Genomic DNA, 16,104 nt, shown 5'->3' with positions numbered 1-16,104 from the left:
CTCCTTATTGCAATTTACATTTATTTTCTTTTTATAAACCCATGTACTTAACTCAGCATGGCATGAACATACACATTTACAGTCAGTCCAGTTTTGGGGGGGATTATTGCTCCCAAAGATGCTTCATTTTGCAGGAGCTTTTCTTAAAAACCTGCGATGTAAATTGCAGATGTGGTTTTTTATTTTTTATTTTGCAGTACAATTTTAAAGCCAAAGAAAAATAAAAAAAAGAACAACTTTTTACCCAGGCCTACTGCCAATGAAGAACGAGACATATGTAATCACTAATCACCAATAACGTCTCAAAGCTGCAGCCCGCGATCTTATGGCGCTTCCATTTGAGTTCCACGGCTGGACTTAAGGGCGGAGAGCTCCTCGCCCCGAGTGGGACGGCAATTCAACAAAACTCAAGGACAGCCTTGCAGGAATACGTGGGACGAGATGAACCGCTCTTGAAAAGTAAAAAAATAAGATGCTTCCACAACCATCCCATCGTTTATATCGCATCACTGAAATATGACAACGTCGACATAGAGACTTGACGTATAATATCCCCTATATCTTTTAAGATTGGCCGCGGGCCATGTCCACGTTTCCTGCAAGTCTGAATGACAACAGGAATGTCTCAGAGTCACTTTGAGTTTCCCCCTGCAAGGCCATGCTAACAGCTATGCTAGAAAGACGACTGGTGCCGAATTAAAGCCGTTTCCCTGCCAGCTTACGCACAGGTAGAGAGACTAAGTTTTGGATCGGGGTCGACGCCTCACGCGTGCCTTACCTTGTATCTGTGGGATGTATGGAGCCAACAGCTTCCCTCTCTTCTTTTCATAGCCCTTCTGTGTAATGTCCCCTGAACAGAGAGAGAGAGAGAGCGCGAGAGAGAGAGAGAGAGAGGGAGAGAGAGAGAGAGAGAGAGAGAGAGAGACATAGAGAAAGCAAGTGAGGGATGAGTCATTAACTGATGGGCTGGTCTGGGCTGTGCCGTGTGTGTGTGTGTGTGTGTGTGTGTGTGTGTGTGTGTGTGTGTGTGTGTGTGTGTGTGTGTGTGTGTGTGTGTGTGTGTGTGTGTGTGTGTGTCTGCTTCAGAGTCACACTGTCCAGCCTGATGCACTGGCACCACGGGGCACCAACGTGGGGGATAGCAGATGAAAAGCTCTCAGCCCGTGTATAACACACACACACACACACACACACACACACATACACACACAAACATGGACACACACACCAGAGATATTGCGGTGAATCGCCACCGAATACCTCAATGATAACATCGACTGGGGAAGGGGCATTTAAAAGCTCATTTGTCTGGTTGCTCTTGGAACGTTCGTTTCTAGAGCTCCGCCGCAAGCAGAAATACTGCTGACATCAGCCCAGAACTGGATCTGGCCGACTTGTCTCTGCACACATAATTAAAAGGCCGGCCGTGAAGCGAGCTCTCGAAGCACGTTCTTTCATAGTCACCGGCCGCCGTGTTTGATCGGGGGGGGGGGGGGGGGGGACCAAAACAAAACAACAAAAAAACATGCAACAGGTTTCCGTCCTGCATTAAGTCAGCACGTGGTGTTTGGCCTCCTGCAATGAATTTGCGGTGTCCTCGTCAAATTAAGAGAAAGATGAAGGGGGGCCAAAGAGGGCTAGAGTGACAGAGTAAGACGAGACGGACGGACAGACGTTTACAAAGGGACCACCGCAAATTCCCCCGTTGACCAAGACATACAAACAGAGGGTGGTGGAGGCTGTGGGCCTCAGGATTATTATCTCCGCTGCGGAACCAAGACGTGACAGAAACCAAATTCACCGTCACTCAAGACTAATTCATGGGACTGGGTCTGTGTGATGTCTGACATCAAACAGACACGATCGCGCCGATAGAATGGCCGCATCAACAGCTCCATAATGAAAGCATCATTTTCTGTGTCGTTAAATGGAAATGACCCTGATCAAGACGAACACACCATGGAACAGCAAAGGAGGCTTTTTTTTGTTTGGTCCTCAAAACTTTCAAATGGTACGAGAGTCGGTGAATTACATAGACCTCGGTAGTATCGCTGTGTTTACAATCAGAATTAGGACTTTGTCCACAAACACTCTGATCCAGAGTGAAACTTAAAGTGGAAATCCATGAGATGGTCTGTGTTGGGTGGATTAGACTACAAGTCAATGTTTTCTTTATTAATTTATAATTTAAAAAAAATTGATTTTTGATTTTATTTTAAATGAGCCAATGATACACCAATCAGCCACAATACTAAAACCACTGAGAGCTCAAGAGAATAACATTGCTCATCTTGTTCCAATGGTACCTGTTAAGGAGTGGGATATATTAGGCAGCAAGTGAACAGTCAGTTCTTGAAGTTGATGTGTTGGAAGCAGGAAAAATGGGCAAGCGTAAGGATCTGAGTGACTTTGACAAGGACCAAATTGTGATGCTATACGACTGGGTCAGAGCATCTCCAAAATGGCCGCTCTTGTGGGGTGTTCCTGCTATGCAGTGGTTTGTACCTACCAAAAATGGTCCAAGGAAGGACAACCGGTGAATCGGCGAAAGGGTCACGGGCTCATTGATGCGCATAGGGAGCTAAGTCTAACCCGTCTGGTCTGATCCCCCAGAAGAGCAACTGTAGCACAAATTGGTGAAAAAGTTAATGCTGCTATGATAGAAAGGTGCCAGGACACACAGTGCATCACAGCTTGCTGTGTATGGGGCTGTGTAGCTGCAGACCGGTCAGAGTGTCCATGCTGACCCCTGTCCACTGCTGAAAGCTCCTACAATGGTTATGTGAGCATCAGAACTGGACCATGGAGCAATGGAAGAAGGTGGCCTGGTCTGATCAATCACGTTTTCTTCTACATCATGTGGATGGCTTGTGTGGACAGGATCATTTCATGAGTCACCACTTTGTATTGCTACACTGGAAGAAGGCATCCTCACACATATAGGGACTAATGTGAAAGGATAGCACAGAGGTGGGTCACCAAGTCATTTGGCTGGTCATGGGTGCCATTAGGGGAGCAGGATGTCACCATAAAACTCACTCCAACTTTAACAGGTCACACTCTACTGGGCGCCACAAGGATGGGGGGGGGGTTATGCTGAAAACAAAAGCCATATTGATTCCCTCGCAAGGACTAACCGACCAACACATAATATGCGCTAGTTCCTCTCGCACAGCCACAAGATTGTATGCACATCCATGCAAAGACACACGCAAAAATATCCTCTGCAACAAGCCCGGGCAACTCCCTCTGCAACATTCTCGGACCCCCGAAGACAGATGACAAAAAACAGCCAGCCGCCGAGATGAGGAGGGAGACAAAGAGAGGCTTTGTGAAAAGATGCCACTCAAACAGCCGGGCCTCTGAGGTGTCAAAGTCAAACAGCCACTTGACAGGGCGTCCTCATTGTTTGGCCCGGGAAGCTGAGGTCGCTCGGATAAGTTAACACAAGATCTAAGTGGCGAGATTTTCAACTCTGTGTTTAAGGGTCTCAAAGGGATGAAGGTCACCGTTTCCTGTATTGATCTCCATGGAGCGCTTTAAGGGTGTGTGCGGGGGAGGTCGGGGGTGGTGAAGGGGGTTTTTCCAACCGAAAAAAGTGGTCAATATGGCGGTTTGGAACAAATTGATTAAATCCACTGCCATGTGATCCATTTCCCTCAACCCACCTGTTACAATCCATAGAGATCATTTGAGTTGCTGTAGAGCACTTTCATCCATTCATTTGTTACTTTTTAAATGGACTTTCAGGTTCATGGTCTTACACATGCACTTTTACAAGAGCAATCTCGTCTTTTCAACATCGTTGCGATTTGAATCCCGGCGCTGCCGTGACTCTCCCCGTGGAAGCATCCTTAATCCAGCTCACGCCGAAGCTCTCCAGAGCGACAACGGCGGTGTGTGTTGTGGTGTGAAGGCAGGTGCTGCTGGTCACACTAGTCCTGACTCACCACTGGAGGCTAAAAGGCTGCAGTGTTAGACATTAACACTGAAAGGCTAAAAGGCTCCCTAACAATACCACACTGTACACGGGCCTGGCCACCTGACCTAGGACTGGCTCTGTCTGGTGTCTGGCGCGCGTGTGTGTGTGTGTGTGTATGTGTATGTGTGTGTGTGTGTGTGTGTGTGTGTGTGTGTGTGTGTGTGTGTGTGTGTGTGTGTGTGTGTGTGTGTGTGTGTGTGTGTGTTCTGGATGTGTAGGCGTCTGAATAGTATATCAAAGTGTATTAGTCTGGATGTCTGTGCACTGTTGAAATGGGCTTATACTGTCGACGTTGGGTTATTTTCTTTGGTGTTAAATGCTGCATTATAGTAAAGTTATTAATAATGATACTAACACTTAAAATAAATTAATGAACCAATAAACTAATTTTGTGCAGTATACATTCAGTTCCTGCTGACCACTCAACTCTAGTTTGGATAAAATATTATTTGACTGTGAATATCTCTAGTCAAAGCACGCATGTTGAATGGAATGGAACAGTGAATGTGGATGTATGTGTACATGTATGTACAGACATCTGTGTGTGTGTGTGTGTGTGTGTGTGTGCGCATGCGTGTGTGACTGACAAGAACACAATACAGCGTTCCTCTGTGGGACTGTGATCCATCACTCTGGGTCCGAGCCTGATGGTTTGACCCGAGAACAAACAGCTCCCTCTTTATCCACGGAAGAATGAACTGGCACGTTTGAGGGTAAATATCGACCCTCAACGACCCCGAGCGTTTAACCGAGGAACAGGCTGAGGCGTCACATTATCGTCGCATTTCCTTTTTGTGTGCATGTGTGTTGCGATGTGTGTGATTGCAGATATAATTATTTATTGTCTTTCTGTGGCAGCTTATAGAGATTATATTAGGTAAATGGCCCAAATCTGGAGGATGAATTAATGATTATATAGAGATAGGACATTAAATTGCTTACAATTTTGAAATCTCGGGAAGTCTCGGGTTTTATTTGGATTTCTTTTAGGTTTGGGTGAAAAAAAAAAAAAGGTCAAATAGAAGGTATCAGAAAGGTGCTCTTGGAGACCAGGGAGTTCGATCAACCTAAGAGATGGACAACCACCTGTTTTGGTGAATCAGAGGAGAGGAAAAAAAAAGTTAAAAATTGAACAATTGGACAATCTATAATCTATAATAATATAACGATTGCCAATTGTTCAATTTTTAAGTAGTTATAGTTAAATGTGATAAGCTGAGGCTTTATTATGGTATTTGAATATATAAAGTTATTTAGTGATATATTGATATTGTGTGAATTCCTCTATAATTATCATGACAAAAACATAATAATCCTCCTATATTTGTGAATGCCTGCTTGTATGTAGAGTATCGGGGCTCAACACTAACTTTTAAAACTGGCTGCCAGGCTGACAACCAGGCTTATGGTGCCCGAAACTGAAAATATGCTTGCCATTTTTGGTCACCCTATAATATAAATAAAATATATAATGAAATTATAAAATAAATCAAATATTATTTTGAGATATTAAGAAACTTTATCTGCATTTGCATTTAAAAGTAGCTGTGTGTATGCATATTTATGGTTATGTGCGTGTTGCCTTATTATGCGCAGACTCACATGAACATTAAAGGCAACCTTTAGAGGCGAGGGGGAGATGTCGAACGTCAATGTGTGGCCCGCTGCCTCCGGAACAATTGAAAGGGGGATGGGATAGAAAGATAAGAGATAGAAAGGATGGAAAAATAGATATCTAAGTTGAGCTGGGGGCTGTTACAGTAGAACCTCCAGCCGACTGGGAAGCCACTCATTTCACCCCACCCCACCCACACCCGCTGACTAGAGGCTGTGCAATGTAATTGAGTCGGAACCCTTCGATTACAGAGCGAACACCTGGGAGGAGAGTGGGACAGTGGGTGGTGTGCGTGTGCGTGTGCGTGCGTGTGCGTGTGTGTGTGTGCGTGTGTGCGTGCGTGCGTGTGTGTGTGATGGGAAATTTGAAGGATGTAGGGAAAGAAAGCGCAAGACCCGGAAATGGGGCTGGGGTACATTGTGATAGGAGACTTTGCAACCCCTTGTGCATAAGTATCTTGTGAAAGCACCCCCTAAAGACTGCCATGGGAGTGTTTCTGTGAGGTGGAAACAGCGAAAACAGCGGGAGAGGGAGAGGAAGAACCAGAATAAGGACAGAGGAGGAGGAGGGGAGGAGGGTCTGGTCCTGCAGGCCTGGTCCTGCCTTTCCCTTCATGTGATAATCGCAGGACAGTCTGGCTTAGGAGCTCAGCTGGAAGACCTCTCTTTTTCCTCCTCTCTTCCTCCGCCAGTTCCCTCCTTCCTTCCACCAGAGCCCCTGCCGCTTTGTTCCCCTCCATCCCCTCCACTCGAACCCCACCCCTCTCTTTCTCTCTCTCTCTCTCTCTCTCTCACACTCTCTCTCTCCGCACCTCTTCCTCTTTTGCTCTAATCCGCTGTTCAGCCCCACCACAGCTCATTGTCAACACATACTCCACATTCCACTTGGCTTTTTAACCGGAGAGAGGCAAATCCAAAAGGCCTACGCACAATTACACAGGCCAGCGGTGAAAGCTGCAGCCATCGAAGGGACGTCCAATTTAAAAAAAATAAAGAAAAATAATTTGGGGGGGGGGCAAATTACACAAAAATGTCGTCAGCCTTTGCATGAACTGAACGAGTCAAGTCAATGGATCAACTTAAAAATGTGTGGAACTCATATTTGTTATCGCTTCTCAACTTAAAATTCACAAATGACTGTAAGGTGTACGTTTTTAATTGAAAAGACCTAAATAATGTACGTTTAACAAAGTGCAAGAATATAAATTCATCCAATGGGATGATTTGTTATTTCTTCCAGTGTGCCGAAATGAAAACAACAGCAGCAGGCATTCCCCAGCGGTGTTTCCGTAGACGTTCCTGTCCTCCCGACATGGATGTCATTTCTCAAAAGGAAAGGGAAATAAATAAATAAATAATAAAGACAACCCGGTCAATCTCGGCGGCCGCCCGTCTTGTGCTCGGCCTCACTGACCTCCATTGACTGATGCTTCCCGAGTGGCGCTGCTCCCCTTGGGGGATCCATTAGTGAATCAACCTGGCACCACACCGAACACCGCCTTTAACAACGGACGGAGGAGTGCAGAGAGAGAGAGAGAGAGAGAGAGAGAGAGAGAGAGAGAGAGAGAGAGAGAGAGGTGGCCTGCTTCGCCAGCGACGCAAAGGATAGCTCAGGCTCCGAACTAGAAGAGTGAGACGGGCCTTGCTTGCTGATCCAGCCTCACCTGGACAACACCGGGTGAATAATGATGATGGGAGGGAAACCGCGGGGGAGTTCTGCCAGTGCGGGAGAAAAATAAAATGAGGACTGAGCACAGCATGCTTAATTTTCTGGTCTTTGTCGAGGCAAAGATGTAAACAGCCTCTCAGGTAAACAGTCATTACGACACACACACACACACACACACACACACACACACACACACACGCACGCACGCACGCACGCACGCACGCACGCCCACGCCCATTACATATGTTTGCGTTTGAGCGTTAAGATCAGGGTGGCAGTGGTTCGAAGGTAGAGCAGATTGGGGTTCGATCCCTAGTCCTCCTGGCAGCATGTGGAAGTGGCCTCCAGCAATACGCTGAACTCGGGTTGGAGCCCTGCACGGCCGCTTTCGCCAGCAGTGGATGAATGTGTGTGTGTGAATGTGGGGCATTATTGTCACGTCATCATTTTCCGAGCAATGTAAGAGAAATTTAAAGAAAATTAAAATAACTATGTTTGGTTTCTGGGACGATTTCTGTCACTTCTCTTTCTCTATTCTCTCTTTCAAAGTGACAGACAGACAGAGCGGTGACCACCCCCACCCCCACCCTGCATGTCAGTGCCTGTGCCAGGCTGACCTGCAGTGTGCCAACCCCTGGTGCCAAGCCACCAACCAATCTGTCTGCACTTGAGCCCCAGAAAACCACAGATAAATACGTAGGCAGAAAAGCTCCAGTGTGTGGTTCAACAAAAGCAGACGCGGTCAGCTGTGACATAGCAAAAGCTCCCAAACGTGACAAATCCATTCAATTTGTACAGAACTAAAGCTAGAACAACTTGGTTTGTTTTGGGGGGGGTTCAAAGGAAAATTTCCACTGGAGCAAAAATTCAGCCCCATGACCAGCAGTGCCCATTTAGTATCACTGGACTGTCACAAAACGGTAGAGAGGGCAGGCAGATAGCTCCCATTTTGTATAATGGACAGAGGAAATGTACCTGTCAGTATCTGTCACAGCGGGAAGTGGATTAAAAGTGGATAAAAATAAGAGGAACTCACATGCTGTTACCAGGGGTGCTGTAAGGCCAGCGAAGAGCCATCTCCAGCAACAAGAACTGAGGAGAATCAACCAGGCAGGGAGGTACTTTTCCTCCAGGCTAACTGTCCTCCAGGCTAACTGTCCTCCAGGCTAACTGTCTTCAAGGCTATCTAGCAGACTCCAACCGCTTAGCATCCTTTGTTCCTTTGACATTGAGAGCAAGAGAATGAGCAATCCCCATCCTCTTATTCAGTTTCTGTCTCGCAATCACTCCCCTCCCATTTCTCCCCCAATCTCTCACCCTGCGCTCTCAATTCTCCCCGTCCAATCGAACGTCCCCGCCACTCCCCTCCTCTCCTCTCCTCTCCTCTACCCTCCCCTCTCCTCTCCCTCCCTCCCTCCCTCTAAGGTCTCCACACAAAGCCAAGCTAGGCTCCAGGATTAGGGTGTCAAAGCAGAACCCTGCAACCCCCTGACCTGCCCACATTCCAAACGTACACTACGCCAACACACACACACACACACACACACACACACACACACACACACACACACACACACACACACACACACACACACACACACACACACACACACACACACACACACACACACACACACGCAGTATATGTACTGTACACACACATACTGTATCTGTACACACTCCAGAGAGATGTGATGATTCTTCCTACCATGAAGGCCAAGCAGCCTGCCATTGAAATTAAAGATCCCGGTTTTACACATGACCTTGGAATTGATGGAATAAGTGCATATTAGGCCAGAGTCATCATTTAGCAAACCTTTGTTTTGGTCTGACTGCCTCTTAAAATAAAGAAAAAATCCGAAAAATCGCTGGTTGTAGCGTGCATTTCAAAAGCCACCTGAAAATCGCCATGTGAAGCACTGTATAGCTGTGCTGACTGAGATGCCACACCAAGCAAAGATTAGGCTTATCGAGATGAAAATTCCTTTGGTGTGTGTGTGTGTGTGTGTGTGTGTGTGTGTGTGTGTGTGTGTGTGTGTGTCTGTGTGTGTGTGTGTGTGTGTGTGTATCTATGCAAACATTTGCATTTTTTACGACAGTCAGTGTGTGACAGATGTGTGTGATAGTGTGTGTGGGGTATTTAATATTTGTACCTGAACATTTTTGTGTGCATCTGTGCATTTTCTTTCTGTATCTGATGTTATTCCATTTGAAATATTTCCATGTGCATTGTTTTTTTTTGGGGGGGTTCTGTGTCTCTGTCTATCCGTCTATGCAGATGAGGAAGCTTACGATCCGGTTCGCCCCATGGCACCCAGTCTTGATAAAAACCCTGCATATAATTAGGCTCCATAATTAGTTATTGTCACAAAGTGATAATAAATGCATAAATCCCTTCCGTGCTTAGCCTACAGTATATTGTGTTTTCTGATCGACTGAAAAGAAGTACATGATCTCTCACTCAAGCCGGGGAGTGTACGCCGACATATACTGTACAAGAGACTTCTTCTTACACAAAACACACAGTGCAGGCAACTCAAGAGAGTTGGACGCAAAGCAAATATAATACATTTTCAATGTGATATTTATATTCATTTATACTGTATTATTAATCTCATCGTCATCTACAATTACAAGTGTCTATTTCCAACCATGCTGGATTAAATGTACAGTTTCCTGGCATAATCTATGTCGTAAAAGGCATTCTGGAAAACTATTGTTACAATTAAAAAAAAAAAAAAGCAGGAGGAATAGCACAGGTTTTCAATGATCACATTTTTTAAGGGCTTTTCAAGCACTTCAGCACAAAAAGAGGCTATTTCTTTTTAAAGAATTCCAGTACTTACATTTCTAAGCGTGAAATTCAGGCACTTCCAGCACCTCAAGGGCTGGTAAGAACCCTGCATTAAGATGTTGAATTACTTTGACTCCCACATCAGATGCACACAACACATTCATCAAATGTATACCAAGGTCGCTGAAAATACTTCCAAAAATGTATACAAGCATACCTCAATTATAGTTCATGTCAACAGTTTAATGATCATTTTAAATTGATGCTCAGGAGGTATCAAACTATAAGAAACTGAAACAAGATGATGATGATGATGATGATGAAACAATATAATTTCAAGGGTAAATATAGAATAATGTTGACTTAAAGCCATGCATTTCATTCAGAAACACGAACAGCCTCATTTTGGACAGATCTTCTGAGAGTGAATTATTTTATGTATTTTTTACTTTCACGGATCAGACACGAATTCATACTGAATTCCTATTGCAAAAGACATTGAAGGTTCAATTCCAACTGTAAAGGAACCCGGAAAAGAGCGGAGAAAGAAAGTGGCTGAATGAGGAAAAAAGAGCTTGATTGAGGATGACAAAAAGGTTGACAGTGAGAGCCATCTGGGATTTGGAGGAGAGGGAGGATAGGGGACTGGAAGAACCAGTGTGTGTGTGTGTGTGTGTGTGTGTGTGTGTGTGTGTGTGTGTGTGTGTGTGTGTGTGTGTGTGTGTGAGAGAGAGAGAGAAGGGACAGAATGGGAGGACAAGGGGATGCAATGGGAAGCAAAACGTCTCAAGAATAAGGGAGGAAGTGATTAAAAGGTAATGACTTCCTCCTTCTCTCACCACTCACACACACACACACACGCTCCCAGCAGCACTGATCCTGAGGCACCTGTGCGTCTCAGTCGGCATCCATCACCAGCTCCAATCAGACTGTCGCATCGTTTTAATTAAGTGGTGCCAACGAATTAGGACTCTGGCCGCATCCCCCATTAGCGCTATGCTAATATCTTGCCCCACACACACACACACACACACACACTCACTCACTCACTCACTCACTCACTCACTCACTCACTCACTCACTCACTCACTCACTCACTCACTCACTCACTCACTCACTCACTCTACCCCACGGGCTCTGAATGGCTGGTGAAGGGGAGCAGACAGTGTGAATAATAAGACACTGGGAGCACTGCAGCCTCACACTGGGAGTCCCTGCAGCTGTGCATTAGTGTCTGTGTGTGTGGGGAGCAGGGGGGGAGGAGGTGGGGTGGGGGGGGGGGGGGGGGCGCAGAGGTCGGGGTGAAGATGGCTCGTAATTAATGCACACACCAATAGTCGCTAATGCCAACACACAAATACAGACACCAAATGCAAAACATGCCCAGGTGGAAGTGCACGTGAAGCACAAACACGCGCTGCCCACCAGATGCAAAGCACACGGAGAGAAACACACACCACACATACACAAATGCGCAAGATGTACTTATATAAAATAAAGAGAAGGTGTAACTAGAAGAATAAAAGACAAAGACATATTACACACACACACACACACACACAATTCCTTGTAGAGGGAGCAGCTCAAGCAATGTGAACAATACCGCAGTAATGAGGAATTCACAATAACAAGATCACACACACACACACACACACACACACACACACACACACACACACACACACACACACACACACACACACACACACACACACACACACACACACACACACACACACTAATCATGTAATACATGCAAACGGCTGCAACATGGTAAATGTTGATTGGACTAGGTTGCCTGAGTGTGTGTGTGTGTGTGTGTGTGTGTGTTTGTCGGTAAGGGAGAGAGAGAGTACAAGAGGGTGAGAGCGAGAAGGAAAGCGAGAGAGGGGGAGAGGATGTTTGGGTGTGCAGCTAGATTGTTTCCAGCCTTGCCGCCTCAGTCCCACTCAGACTGATGATACCTGGGCAGAGTGGAGCAATGTGCCGCTGGCTTGGCCCACTGCCAGCAGCTCACCATGCAGAGACGTGCTCCCCACACTCCCAGCATGCACTGCGGCCGCACACGCGGCTCAATGAACCGATTCACAAATATCAAACCGTATACATGGTCTCCCTGAATGGCGGCAAACTCCACATGTGATCGTGATTCATGAATCAGAAGTTTATTCGTAGAAATAACCAGAGATTTAAAGTTGCCGGTTTAACTTTTTACGTTAAGTATCGTTAAGTTTAACTACCGACACACAAATAATAAGCACGGTCTCTTTTTTTTTTTTTTTCCCCCCCTCGGAGAGCAGAGCGGTTTCAGGAAAAAAACAGAAGGCATAGGCTGAGTAAAGCTAAATAAAGACAGTAGATAAGGCTAGAGGGATGAATACTGAAGAACACTGCTTCAGGAAAATGAGACTGAGCTGAGGAATTACTATGGAACAAATAAGAAAGCCATGGGATTCCACCTTTTCTCCCACACACACACACTGAAACCCTCCATGTTTTTTTGTATTTTAGGTTGTGTGTGTGTGTGTGTGTGTGTGCGTGCGTGTGTGATTTGCAGAGCGAGGCATCAGGGTGACAGGCGTGACCGACTCGGGAGGCTCGGCGTAAAGGCTCGGCTGCGCCATGACAGCAGAAGAATTTGTTCGCGGCCAGACAGCCTCAATACATCTCTGGCGGTGTCATTAACAACTGAATACGCTGCATCTGCATCACCCTTCCTACAAGGGTTCCCCGCTTGTAGCGTTATTATGCGATTGTAAACGGCTCATTGGGGGATTTGTATGAAATCGACGTTCGCAGCAGCCGTAGGGAATGTTAAATATGCCCATGAACCTAAAAATCCATGCTACTACTATCGTTCTGCAGACACTGTATATCGAGTCTCGTTGCTCTTGCACAAAAAAAGCTGGTTGCCGATTGGGCCGGGCGATATATCGTCACTCATAATGTGATGAGATATCCTCCGGGATTTTGATTTTGGTCCGGGATTGTACTGTCGTGACATAGTTAAATGTCATCTTTGAGGGTGCATTACAGTAAAGTAATGCAATTTTGTGAACTTCATAGACTGTTTTAGCTGTTCTAATCAATGCCTCGCCCTGCTTGGTCATAATAATAATCATAATAATAATAATAATAATAATTATTATTATTATTATAATTATAATAATGATTGTTCCTCAAATATTTCTTGTGTGTAAATATTTATGAAAGCATTGACAGCCATACCCAAAATGTTGAATTACCATTATCGAGATCCCAAAAATGTTGTGATATTTGATTTTGTCAATATCACCGAGCCTAACTGGTAGCGGACACCCCTGTCCTGAAGTCAAACTGATGCAAAGTCTTTCCGTGTGCAGGCTCAGAACAACTCGTATGGATGGACTTTCGGCAAATTAGGAAAAGGGTGTAAAAGTGCCCAAGCCGACTGTGGTCTTTTTTTCCCCCCTTGCGGGCTTCGCATCCTGTCACGGTATTGACAGGATGGAGAGCAACGCTGCCCGCCACAGCTGTGCGGAAGCCTTGACGGTAACGATATTGTTTGTGCGTAACCACGCCTTTCACGGCGAACGACTATGGTGAACGAGAAGTTGCGCGCAAGCCACCCCACTACTTATTCGTAACAAACTCGGATTCAAAAGAAGGTAGCTTCAGAGTATTTCCAGCACATACCTCTTCAGAGGGACCCACGGCACCCCCGGTGTTTGAGGCATCGCCGCCGTCGTGTAGCATCTGAACGTCCCAGGACTGAGGGCTCTGCTTACAGACGCAGCCTCTCCGAGGATGTGCAGAGATTTATTGTGGTCCTCTATGGCCGGTTATTACCATATGAAAGACGTTGCTTTCCCCGGCCTGACGCAGGCTTTATCATTAAGCCCTATGCGCTGTACATACTTGCATGCTCACACACACACACACACACACACACACACACACACACACACACACACACACACACACACACACACACACACACACACACACACACACACACACACACACACACACACACACACACACACACACACACTTTTTTTTAAGGCTAAGCGTCTACACACAAGCACCGTGGAAATCCAATTAATGGCTATGGGAACACACAAACATACAGATAGAATTCATGGCGCAGGGGGTGCAAGCTACAGCATAACTTGTGTGTGTGTGTGTGTATCGTTGCATCGGGGACGGATCTAACAAGCCCTCGTTCCAAGTGCAACAAACCATATGGCGAGGCCTTTTGTTCGTACCCTGTAATTCATGACCAGGTCTTGGAGAATAGCCCAGCATCGTTGTATAACTACATGGCGCCACGTGTGTGTGTGTGTGTGTGTGTGTGTGTGTGTGTGTGTGTGTGTGTGTGTGTGTGTGTGTGTGTATACAGTATGCAGGCTTTTGGGACTACAAATACAAGCCAATTCTTCAATTTTTTAAACACCTGACAGAAGCCAATACATTTCTAAATATAAACACCTGTCTCTGGAAGTAGGGCTAGACAGGCGTCACAGCAGTGATGAGGCTCAATAAACAACACGGTGTGTAAACAACAGAGAACATAATGACAAAATACAGTGAAAGATAACTGTGTGTTGTGCAATTTGTGATATGCAGCTGTATGCACCAATGGACTGACAGATAGCATGTTGCTCACAAAAGGGTCATAAACTCTCCCTCTCTCCCTCTCTCCCTCCCTCCCTCCCTCCCTCCCTTTTCCAGCATGACAGGCTGGTCTCACTAGGTGCTGGACAGGATGACCACCACCCTTCTCTCTCCATCTCCACCATCTGTCTCTCTTTCTCTTTCAAGTAACTATCTGTAGCATCTCACTCTCCATACTCTCCATCTATCTGGCTGGCATCTCTCTCTAGTATGTACCTCTGTAGTATACAGTATGTATGCTCGTCTATCCCTCGGCCCGTCTGTTAATCCATCTAACAAACCACTGCACGGGGGATAACATCCACCCCAAAACAAACGGCCGCAAATCAGACGGGAAAACAAGACGGCCGGAGTCGACTGCAGAAATTGCAACCGGGATGGAAACGGGAGCAGGCGAGCCTCCTCTCCCTTCCGCCGTACATTCAATCTCTGCCGCGGTTCAATCTCCGTTTGTCAACCTGCGGTGAATCCGCAAACAGAGCCGCCCTGAGCCGATCGGGTGTCGCGGTGAGACAAACAGAGGCGCGGCGGCGTGCATGTGAATGCGGAAAAAAAATAAACAAAACAAACAAACAAACAAACAAAAAAAAGAACAGATCTGCCGCTCCGGGCGGGACACTGACACCAAATCTCAATTACCTGAGGAACAGCGGTGGAAAGTACGGTTTTTTTTAATGCTCTCAAATCCATTTTTCAAATATATGTATTTACTTAAGTATATTCAGTTTTTGAAGACTTGCAACTTTTACTCCCGGGACACCTTTTATACCTGGTATCTGGCATGACTGGACTGCTTTTATGTTCTAGCTGGTAAAATATCTCTCTCTACCTTCATCTCCGTTCCCCTCCGATCTCCCCCTCTTCCGGCGGCGTTTTGTCTGTATTTGGACACGCGTTTTTGGCCATATAGTAGTTCTGACCGAGCAGCATTTGTGAATGTGTATGGATTCGGCAGAGGTGTCACAGGTTGAAACCGGGAAAAAATGTGGTTGTCAGAGCAGTACCAGACCAGGAGTAGGAGCCTCGTAGCTGAACCATTAAATCTTACCCTCCAACCCTCGCCAGCGGCACGTCCTCTTACATATCTGCGTGTCGTGTGTGTATGGTCCGGCGTGCTCGCTCATCCATAATTCAGCGGCGCGGTGGTTTCTCTCTCGCCGTACAGCTGACGGTCTTCCTCTGGCAACACCCGAGCAATTAAGCACAAGGCGGCTATCGAGGCCCAAAACTTAACAGTGCAGCATCAGGCCTTGTTAACAAGCGCCGGTGCGGACAGAAACATCTGGCCCTCGGACCAGACATTTATTACAGGAGGGCACGAGAGGCACAAGGCTGGGGCTGGGTATTGGCTTGCAATACTGTTATGACCGATTTAATTTCATTACTTGT

At 46.2% G+C, this 16,104-nt stretch overlaps 1 protein-coding gene across 4 annotated transcripts in view; it reads right to left on the bottom strand.

Annotated features, from left to right (window-relative positions):
* Positions 1–16,104, bottom strand: part of dip2a (disco-interacting protein 2 homolog A) — a 96,604-nt gene that overhangs the window by 44,234 nt on the left and 36,266 nt on the right. For all 4 annotated transcript variants that reach the window (XM_080019786.1, XM_080019787.1, XM_080019788.1 and 1 more), the window contains exon 2: positions 779–850. In XM_080019786.1, the coding sequence (XP_079875912.1) occupies positions 779–850 (72 nt within the window). The remainder of the gene's footprint in view (positions 1–778; positions 851–16,104) is intronic.

This window comes from Zeus faber (genome assembly GCF_960531495.2).
Source record: "Zeus faber genome assembly, chromosome: 18".
Taxonomy (NCBI): domain Eukaryota; kingdom Metazoa; phylum Chordata; class Actinopteri; order Zeiformes; family Zeidae; genus Zeus; species Zeus faber.
This window is presented reverse-complemented; position numbering and strand designations above follow the sequence as displayed.